The 18137-nt window shown below is 40.6% G+C and overlaps 1 protein-coding gene across 9 annotated transcripts in view; it reads right to left on the bottom strand.

Moving 5' to 3' along the window:
• Window positions 1-281: 281 nt before the first annotated feature.
• ZNF521 (zinc finger protein 521) overlaps window positions 282-18137 on the bottom strand; it is a 237488-nt gene continuing 219632 nt past the window's right edge. For all 9 annotated transcript variants that reach the window (XM_064442835.1, XM_064442842.1, XM_064442843.1 and 6 more), the window contains one exon: window positions 282-1114. In XM_064442835.1, the coding sequence (XP_064298905.1) occupies window positions 1085-1114 (30 nt within the window). In that variant the 3' untranslated portion in view covers window positions 282-1084. The remainder of the gene's footprint in view (window positions 1115-18137) is intronic.

The raw sequence follows: 18137 nt of genomic DNA, 5'->3' as shown, positions 1-18137 counted from the left end.
ATTGTTGAGACTGCAAAATAAAACAAACAAACAAACACAGAAAGCAGTGAATATTACCCTCAAGCACACGTTGGTTTGCACTGAGGCAGCAGATCTGTTTCTACAATTACATTTAGTTAAATGCCGAGCTCTGAGAAGAGTGACCTTCTCCCACTGAGCAGTGTATATATGGAGCCTGATACAACAGGATTCCAGATCTTGGTATTTCTTTAAGTACTACAGGAGCAGTAATAATAATCTGCTTTCAAAGGAAAAAGACAAGACACAAGCACGCTCACACATAATGGTAAACTGAATTTATTTCCTTTTGGAAAACAATTCCAGTAATCTCCAGGTTCAGACCGCAGAGTAAACATTAATAACAGTAACATACAGGTTAGTTCAACTGATTCAAGAATTTGGCCGTGTGAAATCATTAAGGAAAGTCTTGAACACTCAAAGCTTCAAATGGTATCCAGAAAAAAAAATTTCTTTGACAATCTACATAACAACTATTGCATATATGGTAATGCTATCTGTCATATCGCAAGGCTTACAAATATATATACGGGCCTTATTCAACTGTGGGTTCCTGCTCTGTGAGAAAGAGTCTCTTCATATTTTTTGCAAGAATCTTCAGCAATAAAAAATAGTCTTGGATTCATCCGTTTGTATACCAAAAGAGAGATTTCTAGACTGAAGTTTAAACGAAAGGAAGGCCAAACAGAGCTGTAATGGAACATAGCTATTACCTTCTCCCTCCTCCTTGAAAATGACACTTTTTCTTAAGCTATTTTTTTCCCCTCACACAGTATTATTATTATTATTTGTATCTTTCTTGAATAGGGCCCAAGTCCACTCGTCTTTATAAGACCATTTTAGTATCAGACAACATAATACATGTGCAACACTTTATATACAGGAAGTCTATCTGGTGCTCAAAAGTTCAAACACATGAACATCCAACAGTTTCGATAATACAAGTTTTATGGTACAATACAATGTTTCTGAATAATATACATTAACAATGAAAGTTTCGTGCAAAGAGTAAAACGTGTTCCCTTTTTGTGCCACAAAGAATTCTCTGGAAGAGACGGGCCTTGCACTAACTGCTGTGCTGGGTCATCGTATGATTCTGTAACAAAAATAAAAGAAACAGCTTAGTCACAGGACAGGCATGAAAGAAAGATGCAAGAACAATTCTCCCAACATATCTCGCAAAATAATGGACTGGAAAGAGAATCTGTTTGACCCCTCCCTGTTTTAAAGCAGCCAGAAGAAGCGTCATTATCAAAAAGAGGACTTTTCCCCAGCTGTTTCACACCGGCGTTCTTTCCATGTGCCACGAGAAGGGCAGCACACTCTCTCTAGGTCGGTTTGGGCTGACCTGCCCCAGTGAAACTGCATACCAGGTCAGCGGTTCTGGTGTCCGCTTACATATGGCTCATGGTTTATGCATTATGCAAATGAGAAGTGCATTTATTTCTCATAAAAGACCTTGCTGCCTACAAACCAAAAATATGCTAATTGGACTGTGCTTCCTAGACTGTGGCACCACTTCAAATGTTTTATTGAATTAAAACCTATTTCCCCCTAAACAGTATACACAGTATATTCTGGTAAGAGTCAATTCTGTGCCCAGCAGAGAGCTCAAAGACTGATGAGAAAACAGGAGGGGCTGCCACAGCCCTTCCTTCGGTCATCAAAACCCACAGGTATTTTTCCTCAAGTGAATGCAGTGCCTTATGTGAGGTGACACAGCATGGACTTTGGAGCCTGAAATTCTCCTTTCCCGTATACAGCAGCAAACACAAGTTTCACCCTCTTTTCCACTGCTGCCCTAATTGAGTTGACCACTTTCAGGGATGAGAGATGCTGTTTCAATGCCTGCAGTGGCTCAGATCTTTCACAAGCATCGAGCTAAGAGCAAGGATCCAATCTAATATGCATTAAGTCTTTTACAATGTACAGTGGATCCACAGATAGCTGGAAAAGGTCTGTGAATGCTACTTAGACAACAGGACAGCCACTGATCAGTGATGAATTTTCCCCTTAGTAATCTGGGCCAGATTTGGGCCAGTGACCCCGAGGGCAGGGGTGTCACGTCCCGTAATTTGCTACAGGCACGTCCAGTCCCTTCACTCTGCTTTATTAAGTTAATCTGTCTTAAAACCCCTTTGGACTAACATACTTCAGGATGAACCTGTTCCCAAAAGACAGTCATCATTTTCAATGAACATCTACTGAACCATACCCTCCAGAGCCACCCATGAAAAGGCACACGAAAACACCGTCAGTGAAACAGATGTGAAATACAGCGTGACTGCAGACCAGCCTGATAGTTCTCCCTCCCTTCCTCCTTCTTTCTCCCTAAACTGTGCACGCACGCAAACAATAGTTCATGGGACATTTGGCAAGGAAAGGATCTTACAGTAAGACTGAGGAATTTTTAACGTAGTGCCATTCTCAAGATTAAAGGAAAATGACCCAGTGACACTTAAAGATGCAATTTCCAGATGTGAATACAAAATGATTTAATGCTGATGGCAGGAATTCCAGACCGTCCAAGGCCAGAGAGTGTTAAAAAAATACACTCTACCACTTGATTTCAGCTATCTTCTTATCCTTCCCATAAAATCATTTCAAAATGCTGTAAAGCAATAACAATAGCTGCAGACTGAAATGTTGACTGGCCGCAGGTAACAGGGCTCTGACTTTAAACCACAAAAGCAAGTAAGTTAAGAGTTAAACCTGCCAGTCAACCCTTCTGTCATCCTGTTGTGTCCATTTATTGCAGCACTTACAGCGTAACGCCACAGGCTTATTGGAGACCCTGCAGTACCCACAAACAACAGGACAAGTTAAATATGGGGTGGCAGACTGAATTCTGATTTCTTCTCTGCTTTTGAGTAGGTGAGGTCATATACCAGTTGTTACACTACAAAGAGATATTGGGGCGGGGGAGGAATATCTTTCGCTTCTAATCTACTGAGGGTAAGCATGTCACTCATGCCCATTTTTTATTTCTTTTCACTAAGTGAAAAACGCATAATCAGTTTGGGGCTGGATGAACAGTTACATATGAAGGAGTCAAAAGGTGTTTTAGAGTGTAGCCGTACCTCTGGCTGCAATGACATTTTTGATTAAAAAATAAAAAGGCTCAAATATGAAGGAGACAAAAATAAAACACGGCATAAGGACTGACTCGCCCAAGCTCTCAGTGTCCCTGACTCCCATGCCCTGGTGCAAAATGAGATTCTCTAGAGATAATGAAAAGATAATAGAAGAAAACAAGTGTTGGGGAGAAAAACAAGGCAGGGCAGGATACGAATGTTAGAAAATGCTTTGAGCAGTTTAGGCCTTAAAAAGGCATCTACACTTATTGTAAACAGTCAAAACAAAACACAGTTTCCAAAGTAATTAAGGTTCCCCAAATGTGAGGGAGTAGGGACAAATACCTATTTGGCTAAGTGGCAAGAAAAATACAAAGTGGAAGCACTTCAGAAGCATAACATTGACAAGACAAGCAGGCAAAGGATGGGAGGAGAGAGATAAGAAAAGGAGGAAAATTCTGTAATCCCACAGAGAGCCATATTCCACTCCACCAAAAGCCATCTATTGGAGACCCCATGTCTAAGTGACTGAAAATTGCAAACATTAATCCCAGTTATGAACTGTTGTTGTTTTTATGAGGGGTGTTGTGTTTAAAAATTTAGGGCAAAAATTCTCCACCATTATCGACACAGCAGATCTCGACTCTGATAGTCTCTTTGCCTTGTGTGCAGCGAGCTCCCCGCCTCCCCGGCAGTGGGAGTTCAGGCGGGTGGGGAAAGCAGAATTTGGAGCTCCCGCCGGCAGAGACACGGCAGGGACACGGGAGTGCGGTACACCCAGGGAGAGCACAATATTACAGACGAGATCCCCTGTGTGGTTCGGAAAGCATGCTGCCCTTCACTAAAGACACACTACACAAGCTCGAAACACGCCTCCTCCAGAAACTTCAAACTAGTTTGCCTGAGTTCGGAGCAATTAGTATATCCACTTGCCAAAGAGAAGGAATTTAACTGAGTACAGGAGAAATCCTATTCTCCCCTTCTTTGCCTCCCCCAAATTTGATTGCACATAAACCCATCTGTTTAATTTTGAGGTAGTTTCCCTACAAAGCAAAAATTTAAATTTCCTACTTAGCCATGGAAAGGGAAAAATATTTTTTCGTAACATAATCTTGCCTGGACTTCAGCAATAGCTATGTTAACATTTCCAAGAGCTGTGATTTCATGAAGAGAAACTAGTTTGCAAACACAAACACAAGCTTTGCATGCACAAAATGGAGGAACAGTGAAGCAGGAGGTCTGTGCGTCACTGCATTTGTTACCGCATTAGACACAAACCAAGCCAGGAAAACTGTCCTACATCCCCAGTTTCTCCGTCTCGGTATTATTTGGAAAGCAACAGTATTACCTGGGAAAACCTGAATTCAACATAATTCACATGCAGAATAAACTCTTAAAATGTATTTGCTCTCTTCCTTGACATAATTATTTTTGTTACCAGACCCCAGAATCCCAACTGTTATGTGAACTGCTATAAAATTATATGCTATCACTTTTCTGGATAAAAATGCTTTGAGATATCCCTGCTGTTAGTGCTAAGGAGTTAAAAACATGCACAGATTTCACTGTAATACTGGGTGGAAGAATCTCCTCTGCAAAAAAAAAAAAAAAGGTTTCTTTGCAGAAATGCTCCAGACAAAAGAGGTAATAATACTTTTTGTTGTTTGGTATATGTCTTTGTGTTTCAGATAGAACATGAGAAGTATTATCTAGCAAAAAGTTCCTGCCCACAGCATCAAAATTAACGAAGAAAAAAATATCCACAGATAGCCACAGACTCACCAGCCCATTAGAATCTTTAATGTGAACTGCGGTTGCATTCAATTTAAATGGGACTTCTGGTTTTTATGACTAGATGAAACAAGATATGGTTTTACCCAACAAACAGTGCAAAAAAGGTACACGTGAAGAAATACAAAGATGAAATGTAGATACATTATTTCAACAGATGCTAACAGTACCACAGCAGCATGTTATTTTTTCCTCAGTTCAAGAACACAAACATAAGTAATCAATCATCACTGATTAAGTAATTATGGTACCCTTCATGTTATCACTTATCTGGAATCCTTTATCTGTGTACATTACAGATCATCTTGTATTTTCTTGCATTTAAAAAAAAAAATGCACCCCACTGCACTGCAATACAGTTTCGGGTTGTAAAACAGAACTCTACATTACTATCAACCTTTAAGCGCTATATATTTTTTTTTAACAAAAGCAATTGGTTTCCAACAGGCTGGATAATAAGTCTTTTGACCTGCATTCTTCTCTGACCCATTAAGGTCACCCCTGTGCTCGGGCATATAGCTGACTTAGGAAATGCCTGCAAGTCCTGCATTTCATCTCCTGCCCACTCAAAATAAAGCTTTCTTTAAATGTGTCTGTACGGGTCCCTGAAGACCAGGGAGGCATCCCTGTAGTGGGCAATGGAGGGACAGAAGCTTCTGCCTTTATTAATGAATGCAGACCATTATGAGTCTGGCTGGCTCCTGCACTGTTCCCAGAAGCATATACTGTACGTGACTTAAAATGCTAGAATATTGACACAAAGCGAGCTGGGCACCCCTAAGGAAAATTACTCCTTGGATATAATGTAGGCTCGTAACAGCTATTAGAGTACAAAATAAAACCCTCCGGGATCAAACTGACATATACCGCATTCTACCTACTCCTCAAACATTAGAAGAATTTCTTTGTGAAGGCATTCTCAAGGACAGCATTAAACTGACTTTTGTAGCAATCTGCAACAGCTTTTTGGCTTACAGCTTTTAGTACTAAATCTCTAGTTTGAATCAATATAAGTACTATATCTTCCACATTAATCAATACATTTGGTTCAATACATGTTCTATTAAATTATACTTTCTAATCAAGATTTTCTGCTTCTCTTCCCTTCTTTTTATTCCAACTTCTTACCCTGTACCATACTTTTTAAACTGTCTGCAGCTAACAAGAGGATGTTGGATTTTCCAGAAACGAAGGGGAAGAAAGAAAGGCTGGTGGAAAAGGCAAGACGAGCAAAACCTTAACTGCAGCGGTAACAACAAATCAAAAATGCAGTTTCACAGTGTCAACATGGTTTCCAGAACTTTGGTCTGATGTTTCATTACTTAACTGGTTGTCATGATATAAGACCTCTCATGCAGGAGGCTCTGCATTGGGAACTGCTGAAATACTGCACATGTGGACAGGAGTGTGGGGGAGGAGGGAAGAGCAGTATTAAGCAGTAAGACCAAAAACAAATAAATGAAAATCATTCAGACATAACTATAAGAAAAATCTCAGTAAACGATGATTTTTATACCCTTTCTTCGAACTTGTGCCGCTTCAGTACTGCAGCACAGAGTTTCTGTCAAAGCCCCATAATATTGTGGCAGTGTTCTTTCCTGGAAAACTGTAATACAATTATATCCAAGACTGAACTGATGAGAAATTTAGATTTCTGAGATACTAAGATTAAATACATACTATAAATTCACATGTAAAAAGATATTATTTAGCCCAGGTCTTTGGGGATGTTTGAAACATTTGGATAGAAGATGTCTCCAGCAATCTGAGTGATGTACGCAGTTACAGTAAATGACTTTTCCACACCTGTGTTAGGTTTGGTGGAATGTGGTTATTCTTCATAAGTGGAGAATATGAAATGTAACGTCAAAATGATAAACATGTATATTGCAGGCATTCGCCCCTGTCTTACAGATGAGAAACACTGTACTCATGTCTCTCGCTTTCAGTCAGTTTCTCTTTTTCTTGTCTCCATATAATCACTGTGAACCTGCAGAAACTTGCGTTTTCTTTTGACATTTCACATCATCTTACTCAGCTCACAATAGCGTCTTATAATACTTTCTAGATGACACTGTGTCATCATTAAAGAAAAAGGTGAAATAGCATAATAAAAGAGAAGAACAAGAATTCATAGAATTTAAAGACAGAAAAGACCCATTAGGGCGTTTTCTCCACCCATCTTGCCAGTGTCGGATTATTGCCTAAAGTGTAATTTCAAGTGTTTTGCCCAGTCCAATTTTAATTAGAGCTTCCAATGCTCCTCTTGGGAGACTGTTTCACAGCTTCACAGACCTCAGGGTTAGGATTTTTTTCCCTGATGTTCATCCCAGGAGAGGAAGAGGCTCAGCCAGCCCCAAATCACACATGAAACCAAATCTGCATAGTCGGGAGCTGGTTTTGGTAGAATATCTGGGCCATTTCGAAGCATCTGAAAGCAGTAAACTTACTTTCAGTGCCCCAAAACATTAAGGCCCCGGCTCTGCTGCTGCTGCAAGCAATTAAGAAGATTCTGTTACCTGGGCTTCTCAGGCTCGGTTGCTATACAGGTGAAAATGCAGTATAGTTGGGATTCATGTTCCCACAGTAAGGATAACCACAGTCCACAGTTCACCTCCACTAAATGTATTAACTGAAGGTTAGGGACGTATCTAGGTCTATTTTATGCTATAATCCTTAATTGTATTGACAGAGCTTCTTTACGCAGATTGTAAATATTTCTGTATTTTTCACATAGGTGAAATACCAAGAACAACTTCAGCTGAAGCTCATCAACAAATGACGTGACCACAGATTATTTTCTGTCCCAGGTCCCTCCCTTCCTTCAATAAAACAGAAACTACAAGAAATTAAATTGTTGTAGCTGAAATCATGGAACTAACAAATGCTTCTATTGTGTTTCATTCCAGGAATTACAATGTTTCTGTCACAAAAATGAATATATATTCAGATTTCAGTAGTCACACTTATCCTGAGTGAATGAGAGAGCTGGAGAGGAGATGTCTGACAGTTTTTCGTAGGCGAAAAGTAGGAAGCCAAATGGAGAGTTCTGGAGTGAGCACAAAAAATTCCAGGCAAGGTGTCCCTGTCACCAGCATCTCCAGTACTGCAGTGAATTTTTAAATGCACTAAAGTAGGCATGGAGTTTCACCCAGGCCAAACTTGATCACCAGCATAGACCTAACAAAACACAATCTCTGAAACTTGAGATTCCCAAGGAAATAAGCATTTGATCTGAACTGAAACAGAGCTATTTCCACAACAAAGAAGGGGCCAAATCCCAAGAGAATCTGTGTTCCCATAAATACCATTATGTGTGGTGAGTTGATGTTTACCAGCCTTTCAGAATCAGGTCTGTTCTCAGACATGATGGCCAATTAAACAGTCATCTTAGGTCATGACTGACCACTGTTGACAATGATAATTTAGGAAAGTCTACACTGCCTTGCAGTTATTAATATAAATTAGTTCACCTAAGCTATGTGATTTGATATTATATTAATGTCTCTGAAATGGCATGACTGCTAATCAGATCGTACTCTTAATTGCATTTATGTAAAACTCTCAGTATTCTAGTTCTTCTACTCAGGCATTTCCAGCTGGGCCAGAGAAAACCAAACTATAAAAAGATCTTTGACTGGATAGCATGTTCTCAGGGATGCAAACTGAAAACTAAAACCAAAATAAAACCAAACCCAAACCCCTGATACCTATTTTAATTCAGAGACTTCCAGTAAGTAAAATGTCAATGATTCCTTTTTGAATTCGTTATTGTATGTGTGTACATATATCACAGATTTGCTGTATGGAAAAGAATGACATATATTCTTAGGTACAGCAAATAAGACCTTCATCATTGTCACCAGAAGAGAACAGACACAAACACAGGTGTCTATTCACCATCCTTGCACCTTCCTCATTATAAGCGTTGGCAGGGGCTCCTGGTTAAGCCTCTGACATAAATCAGAGCAGCTCCAAGGCTCTTTTAACCTATGGTGCCAGGTAATAGCCTTCCATAAGCCTCCCCTGCCCTGTTCGGTGATTACTGAAATGCAATGGAACTTACAATAACCTCTTCCATTCCAGGCAAGGTGTGTCTGGATGCACAGGCAAGGTGTGTGTGTTACTGCCATAAACAATAAGATGACAGTGATGGGGAAAGAGGGCAGTGGTTAGGACATGTTCACAGCAATTCATTCAAACTGGGAAACCTTCCCATTCTTTCATGCTGCAAAGGAGCTGTACTGCTAATCAGGATCCAGGCCTAAGTCCTGTTTGTATAAAAACACGGCTTTTGTGATACTGCACATGTTTGAAATTAATACACAAGCATCCTTCCCCAATAAGAAAATTGTTCACTAAGTGGGCATAAAAGCTTAAACAAAAAAGGCTAAAGGAGGCACTTCTGAGAAATATATCAAAAGTCTTATTACTTTAGAATATGATTATGATTACCCTGGTATAAATTAAGAGAAACTCCTCTGAAATCAAGGGGTTTTCAAGACAGGGACAAGTAAGAACAGAGCCAGGCCTGTACAGTTTAAACCAAAGTGAATATTGCTCGCATACTGATTGATTCTTGCACACCCTCTGCAGAGGCCACAGCCAGAAGTCTCCTCACCATGTCAGACACAGCCAGGCAAAGAGCAAGCAGAACCCAAAGCTGAACAAATCCAGGTTCATCTGCAGCTATTGTGCAACAGAGCAACAGGGGACAACAAGCTTCGATAGGCAATGCTGCCTAATAAGATATTCCAGGAATAAGTCAGTGCTTTACAGACGTATGTGTTCATGGGCTAGTTGTTGCCCTGTTTTAATTTTTTTTCTTTGTTATGTTTAATTTACCGTGCTGGTGCTTTCTAAACTACACCACCTATAAACAAGTTAAAGTTTGACCTCCCTCCTATTTTATGTCCACGAGCAGCACTCCTACTTCATGCTCTAATTTTAGATACCTTAAAGACAAATAAATCTGTGTGGGAGAGAGAGGTAAAAAGCCCAGACAACAAAACCAAAACCCCTTGTCTGACAATATGTGTTCATCTTATGTGAGTACAAATTTGCCTAGCTGGGAGCAAGGAACTGGCTCCTGGAACTGGAGCTACGTTATGTACAGATTCCTTTATAGGTCAAACCCAATTAAACAAACTACTACTAAATATTTAACAGCTCAGTGCAGTAATTAGTGACAAATAATGGAAGCTTAAACTGATAATTGCACAGAAAAGTCCTGTTGGAAACATTACACATTTCTTGCTCCTCCTGTTTCTCTCATACTTGCTGAATCCTGATAGGTCTTTTCAGGGATTAAACTAACAAATGAATCTGGATTTTACACACATCTATTTGGTCTGCAATGAAGCTTTCCATGAGTTGTGAGAAGGAACCTTCCAAGTGGAACTTTTTCTTCTCAAATTTCCATTCTGGGCTTTCTGATTTAAAGCTGAGTAACTGCTAGATCATGAATTGATTTCAAATCTCAAACCAGCCGGCAGGTCCAGAATTTAAGCTCCTGTCCATAGGATTCAAAAGGTCACCCAATTAAAATGGGGAAGCACACAGAGCTGTGATTTATATGCAAAGGGCAACCTTTAAAATAATGATCCTTTCCATTTTTCCACAGGTGCATGTACAAGAATTCCTTTGAACAAAATTACAAGTGAAATTACAAGTTTCTTGCTACAGCCTGAAAGAAAAGCGCTGTAACTTGGCTGCACTCTCGTTATAAAGACAGACACATCCACACTTGTATCGATCGCCGAGTTCAACTCCCTACCTCGTGACATGACGCTGGGCATTGTGCTTATCAGGTGACAAAGGGACAGCCTGGAATCTGGATTCCCTGCACATTGCCAGCTGGTGCGTGGAGCCTTGTACAACAGCACTCAACACACTGGAGATTATGGATCAGCCCAAGATTAACACAAAGCGACTAACACCGTTTTCGCTCAGCTAAAAGCAAATCGTGAACCAGCTCAGTTTTAAAATCACCAGACCTGGCTTTTGTAAATGGAAATCATATCTGGTAGTTATCCAGCTAGTAAGCATACATACACCCGGTTAAGACAATGCATAATTGTACTGATGCATATTTTGGATCCCAAAATCAGGAACACAAGTGAAAATATGTCCCCTCATTCATTGTTTGTCAATTTTAAAATGTGTGGGAAAGAAACTGAAAAACTATGGAGTTCTGCTTACTCTCCTCCTCTTCTAAATGCCCCCAAATCTGTTGGATATTGGTGCATCTTTTTCCTTCAAGACAGTTTGCTAGGAAAGCCAGATTGAGCATATTTGAGGGTAATGGCCAAAGGTTTCTGAGCTGATGAGCAGAGGCCCCCACTGCTTTCACTCTCTGACTTCCTTCACAACTGGTCACTCTGCCAGCCCATCTTGGACATCTTACAGTCTTTACTCCTACAGCTCTTCAAACAAGGAATAGTGGGAACTGGGACAGTGCTTATGTGGCAGGCTTGGAGTGTGTGTGAATTACAAATCTACTTGTTGGATAAGAAAATAAGGACAGTATCCCTTCATAGCTGGCAACTAGTTAGACAGTTAAGAACCCCAGTCGAAACATTCTGTTCTTATAGCAACCTCATTTGAGTTCCCACCTTTTCAGTCCAAGAAACTCCATGTTGTAAAAGTGACTTTCAGAGACACCAGAATACTATTTTGCCCTTTATAACAAAGTCACCACTTCTCTAAATTTTGTAAGGACGCACGCTGTAAATCAATAAATCTGGAGCGTTTACTGACATGTGGTACCAGGACAATAACATTTTGTGTTTGTCATTGTGGTTGTTGGTTGTAAAATGCAGAAGTCTGGATTCTCTATTGTCTTCAGTTTTGCTGTCGTTTCCATTTGTGTGAAATAAGTGTGAAATGTGGCCACAGCTAAATGGGAGGAATGTTATTCTCACTTTCGCCTGTTTTCAGAACCTATAAAAGGGGTACGACAGTGAAGTCCAATGCCTACATTTTAATACTCCCCCCGCCGAAAGAAGCAGTGCTACACAAATTAGCCTCCTTTTATGCCTTTTTCTTTCCTCCCCATGAGGGAAGAAGTATCCTTCTACCAAATGCCATTCTTTCAGGTTGGTCATTCTGGTTCCTGTCACACAGCTGGCTAGTGACACGTTGCAAGTCAGACATGTTAGATCCTGCCTTGACCCTGCACTGACAGTCGAAGAAATGCCCCCCCTCACCTCTGGGTTTGGGTTGTGATGCTGTGGTACTCCTGTCTCCTAGGCTATCCCCTGCTAGGGGATCCAGCCTCATGTAGCTGCCGCTTTCACCCCTTGTTGCCAGTTAGGACTGGTTTTCAGTGTGATCAGAAGATCAGGTGAAAAGAATCACATTTAGGAGGAAAATAACTGGAGACAACACACTCATTTGCTGTCTATGTTTAGTGCCAAGGTGTCTGAAATACAGAAGTTTAATTCCTTTACAAAAAGATGTGCTGTAGCTATGGTGAGGCTAATCTATAAACCTCACAGTCTTATATAATTTGCTACTCCAAATTAATTTTAATTCATTACAATAAAACCCACCTAATTAAAATAACTCTTTAAAGTGAAGCATTAGCTTGATCCCAGGAAAAAAAAAAAGGCAGAATCTTTGCTATCTGAGGGTGATTCATCATACCACACTGCACACATATAAATTCAAAGGTAAGCTATAAACAAGTACCACAGCAACAGTGCCATGCATAAGGGGGCAGGCAACAGGAGGGCTGCTTTCTAATCAGTCCTCAAAGGAACCTGACACACAGAAGTGGCACTTGTTCTAATTTAAAGCTCTCACACTTACTTTACCTTGGCAAAATTTATAAACTAATAACTTCAGTAAACAGACTGGCACTCCAAACAGAAAAACAGAACCAACACAACGGTTCAGGCCTGCAGAGAAAGCAGCTTTCCCAAAAGGTACTGTCTTCAACAATGAGACGAAACATTTGTTTGGGGGCCAGTCTTATGGTCCCTGATGTTCAGTAACAGTTTTGTACCATACCATTAGCATCAGCAAGATCTGTACTGTCACTTCACTGTGGTCTATAGTCTATTGTCCCTGCAAATGTTTTCAGCATCTTAAGGCATTTTACGCCTCTGTATATTTGTGTTCTGGTCAGCTCAACCAAAGAAATACTTCTGGATTTGAAGGACCCTACTCTGGGGATATGGCTTTCCCTTAAAGCGTCATTAAATTGTCAGGGCAATCTGCTTTCAAAATGTCAGTTTAAAAACATATTTAAGATTTGCAATTAAAGCTCATGTTCTTTCTCATCGCTTATTTTTGCTTCTCAGTAACCGTTAAAAACTCCAAAAATTATACTGTTCTCCATTTATATACACGAAGAAAAAAAAGAAAACTAGAAAGCAATATGGGCTCAGCAGAAAACCTCTGTAACACATGCAGCACAATATTGGAATTTTTTTTTGTTATATCCTAAACTGTACCACTTTGTAGAAAGTTTCTTTTCAAATCAAAGCAGTACTACAGTAAAACAACTGCAGGCAAAATTTCTAAGACACAACGCAGTTTGTGTCAGAACGCTCATCACTTCAGGCTGACCTGTCAAACTATCTTGGGGAACACGGTAAAAAGGCAAATCTGCAAGTTGGTAAGAAACTTTTAAATGATAAAAAGTACGCCTTGATAACAAACCACAGAACGCTGTGCAGCGTTAACTGAGCTGTACTGATGCTTAGAGCAGATGCCTATCCCTTCCTACTGCTTACAGGCACACCTGCTCAGGCTGTGCTCCTAAGACCGCTGAGAGGGAGCCAGCACTTTGAGGCTTGGACAGAAGAAACCAAACAAATAATTTGTGCTCAGGTGAGTGATGTGGAATAGAGATGCGAATTTAGTGCAATACACAGATAGTTGCCATCAGCAATAGAGCTACATTGTAAATTTGATAGGGGTGAAGTCAGCAAGATGACATTTTGGAACACTGGTAGGCAATTTCTGGCACCTACATTTTTCAGGAGATTCTCAGCACCTTGCAGAATCTGACTGTCGCACCCAACCTACTTCCTTAGGGGACCCAGTATGGTCTCAGGGTGCCTCTTTTTAGGCATCAGGGATTAACACTTTGGCCACAAGGCTTTTCCAGAAACTAACACAGTTGTCAAGACAGTCTACAGAACTCACCAGAGAATAATTTCTAAGGGGTTTTGAAATCACCACTTTTCATAGCTATATTTCTGTATTAATGTCTGCACAACAGTTCAACATCTGCAGAGACTTAGTATTCTCTGCTAAATTGTGTACATTTTCAGACCAATTCCTATAGAACTACTGTATATTTTTGTAAATCCATGCGGCCTAAACATTCAAATCTTGGGCCACCATAGCCCTCAGTGCACATTAGAGCATTCATAAGGCTGCCCAAACTTATACCAGTTCTTAATAGCCCCCATGGGATTGTTATATCAATTAAAAATCCCTGGAATTCATTGGAGTCTGAGACTCGCCTGTGAGGACCAAAAGGGAGTGATACAGAACCAGCTAGCAAAATAAACAGGAATTGCTGTGTACTAAGGGAATCCTTGGCTGTCTGACTAAGGTACCTTTTATACTGGCAGGGGATGCAAATTGGAGCCCGAGGATCTGCACTTTCATTTTCAAAGCACTTTGCAAACATCAACCACTTCACCTTCACACCATTGCTGCGAGGGAAGTAAATATGTACAGTTCCAGTATCCTCCGTTTTCTGGAGGTGCAAAGAAGCATAGGGCATTTTTACAGGCACAGTCTGTGTTCATACACAAAAGGGAGCTTTTGACAACCTCTTCCTTCGTGGCAAATGAGTTTCCCAAGGCCACTGAGAGAACTGGTGGCAGAACAGGGATTACTGGAGAGATCCTGCTGCGTAGCCCAGTGCTAAGTCCACCCTGCTTGCCCTGCAACACACTGAAGCAACTTTCTGAATTCCAGCCATACACTGCTTTGCTGTAGAGGACAGATTATTGCATGTCATCCTCTATAATCTCTCCTGTAAGAGGGATTCTATACGCTTCCCAGGGACACCCCTCCTTTGCTTCCCCCCACAAATGGTGGCAAGGTTAGAGACAAGTTGTTTTCGCAAGGCTGAGATTAAAAATGGCTCTGTGTTTTGCTAAGCATTCCTCTGAAGCGTGGGCAGCGCGTGCATGTGTGTCTGAAAACGACCCCAATGAAAGGAAGGAATGAGAGATGCTAAACAATGCTGCGCAAAGTTGCAGACTGTTCGGCTACAGGCCAGAAAATGAATCCAATTTTTCATTCTGTCATTATAAATATTTCAGTGCAAATGGTACTGATTTTCTGCAACTGTGGTTAAGCAAAGGGCCTCCGAGTGAATATTTAAGGGGGAAAAAAAAAATAAAGAAGAAGAAGAGGGAAGGGAAAAAAAAGAAAGAGAAAGAAGAGGGAGGGGGGAAATTAAGGTTAGCAACCAATTAATTTCAAACTTTCGCTGTAAAAGATTCTGGGAAAAATTCTACAGTGATGCAGCGTGTGACTCAAAGAAGGAGGAAAAAACCCATTTACTCTGCTCTTCTTCTGACAGTTTCTCATAAAATATCTGCAGTCCATCTATCTTTTAGTACTCCAGGCTCCTCTGGAGAGCAGAAAATAGTAGTTTAAAGCTCACTTCAGTGCCAGTCTGCAGGAGATTGCTTTCCACAGGACCCCTGCTGATGGAGGCCTAGGGGAAGAGGCCCAGGAGTTATTCAATCAGTCCAAGGCTCTGGGGCGGCCGGGGCTCCTTTGAGGGCTGATTATAAAGCTGCCCTCCTGTTGCCTGCCTCCGAACAGAACGAAATGAGCAGCCTCTTGCTGAGCAGATTCTGCAAGAAGGAATTTCACCTGTCATGGAGTTTGTCAGAATTTCAGGATTTATCTTGGTGCAAAATTAATAAAATACCAACTAGGATTTCAGCCTGACTACTCAGCTGTGTCATCTCAAAGTGATCTTTCACCTAAGAAAACCTGGACACAGAGCTACTGAAGTCATTCTTGCCCTACTTTTGCTTGGGAGCTTTGGCAGGATGCTATGACTGAATAACAAAACGATTAGAGGTGGATTTCCTGACAATTACACCCAACGTCAAGCACTGGGTGGGTGCTACCGTCCTAATGCGTGACCTTCCACCTTACTCCTGTGGTTCCTAAATCTCCCTGGAATAAGCTAGGAATCTGAAATAGAAAAAGATAATTTCTGCAGTTTATAACCTACCAGGTCCCTTATGGCAGCACATCTGTTAAGTTCATACACTGGTATTCTAGGTCTGGATTTGATTTATAAGTTTTAAAGGAATACAAACAACAGACTACATAAGATTACATTCAGTGAAACACTGCAAATTAATATTGCTGTGACAGTCAAGTACATGGTCTTTTAACCATATTCTGAGTCTAATACTGTGGTAAGGTGCCAGGTTGATAAAGCATTGTCTCAAACCTCTGTGAACTGAGTTCAGTTCTTTAGAAGCTAGACAGCCTCACTGGTCTTCTGACAGTGCCTTACAGCAATAATAATAATAATAAAAAATCTCTGTACGCTACCTATTTAAGTAAGATCGTGCTAGCTTACAGCACTTGGTCACATGGATTTCAAGTCTCAGGTAGCATGAAAACAATTAACCTGCAGCCTGCAAGACAGCTTTTCAGCTAAAAGAGATCAACTTGTAGAAAATGGAACAGTTGTCAGCTAAGCCAGCTGATGGGTAAATAAATATTATTCAATTTGCATTGTTGGTTCAGATCTTGACATGGAGAAACAGAGATCCACTGTACAGCAAAATATGCCCAGACTAGGAACAAAGATGCAATTGCCATTAATAGTTCTTATCCTACATTGTGGCAATTTCTGTACACTGTTCAAAGCTTTTTGCTGTTTGAAGTAACAAACCTACCTTTCTGTCTATTTGCTCGTCAGCATTTTCTAAGGAGAGCTTAAAACAAATGGTAGCATATCCCTCTCCTACCTCCTCACTCTTTAAATGACAATTCAACATTAATACACATCATAAAGCCATCTTTACCAGTCAGTAGTAGTCTGACAGTTTTAACACCAAGAGATCTCACAGTAAAGAGAGAGAGAAAGCACGCAAGTGAATGCACAGATGGTGGGAGGGGACACAGGGTGCTCTCAGCAGGCTACAGTAGAGATGCATTAACTCCACAGAGGGATAAGGGCTTCCCACCAGTACAGTCATGAATTATAACTGAGCATGGGAGTGAGTTCTTAGTGCCTGTCTCACAGCAAATATACTGTTCCATTTTCCTGCACAATCACCTTTCACCTTTACAAACGCAAAGCAAAGCAAAATGCACCACTAATATTTAACAATATCACAGGTTCTTTATATTACATAGCACACATCTATACACACAAAGTATGGGGGAAGCAGAGTATTCACTACAAAGAGTATCCCCAAGCAGATTTACACACCCGTGATCAGTGCCCGTGCCTAGCAATTCTGCTGCAAAATGAGACTGTAACAATACAGACAAACAACTAAAGCTTAGTAGAAAAGTGTGTAACTCAGCATTATTGGTTTATGAGAACTGAATCATCTCTTTCTCTCTTCCCTTGTTAACAGGGGGCCGGACACTCAATTTCAGCTTTGAACACAAAGGAAGCTCAACCAAAAAAAAAATAATGAAAGCCTACAAAACCCCACTCTTTTTCTACTCAAAATCATATTTCAGCCTCAGTTTGATCAAAGCGTGGTGAACCTGACCCCGATAACAGGTAGAAAAACTAAACCTAAAAGCTGTGCCTCTTGGTCGGGGTTTTGTAATGAACAGCTCCAGTTGTGTAGCCATCTGCATCTGAATCTTTTTGACTAATAATGTTTGGAATGAAGCGATCTAATGATACTTTTTTTTACCAAAAAAAAAAAGAGAGAGAAAGAAAGAAAGAAAAAAAAAAAAGTCACCACTTTTGAGCCAAGATCGTTGTTTACTGGAGTTTCCTGGATGTGTCTCTTTATGAATCACTGACCACACCTTGTTTTCACAAACTATGTGCACCTCCTCCCTAGGGGAATTCATCCCCTCCCAACTTTCCTCCTACTCAATGAACCTATCAATGGAGAAAACTTGTTATTTTAGGCAGCTGAAAATTTGACCAGTTTTAAAGGATTCATTTACCATGCCTTTCACTTTCGTTTAAATCCTCAGTGTTCCTGTTCTAAATGACAGCACCGCAAGCACTGCTTTTAAGCACTATTCATCTTGCCTACCACATCTCAGCCTTTC

Source organism: Phalacrocorax carbo, chromosome 2, assembly GCF_963921805.1.
Source record: "Phalacrocorax carbo chromosome 2, bPhaCar2.1, whole genome shotgun sequence".
NCBI lineage: Eukaryota > Metazoa > Chordata > Aves > Suliformes > Phalacrocoracidae > Phalacrocorax > Phalacrocorax carbo.
This window is presented reverse-complemented; position numbering and strand designations above follow the sequence as displayed.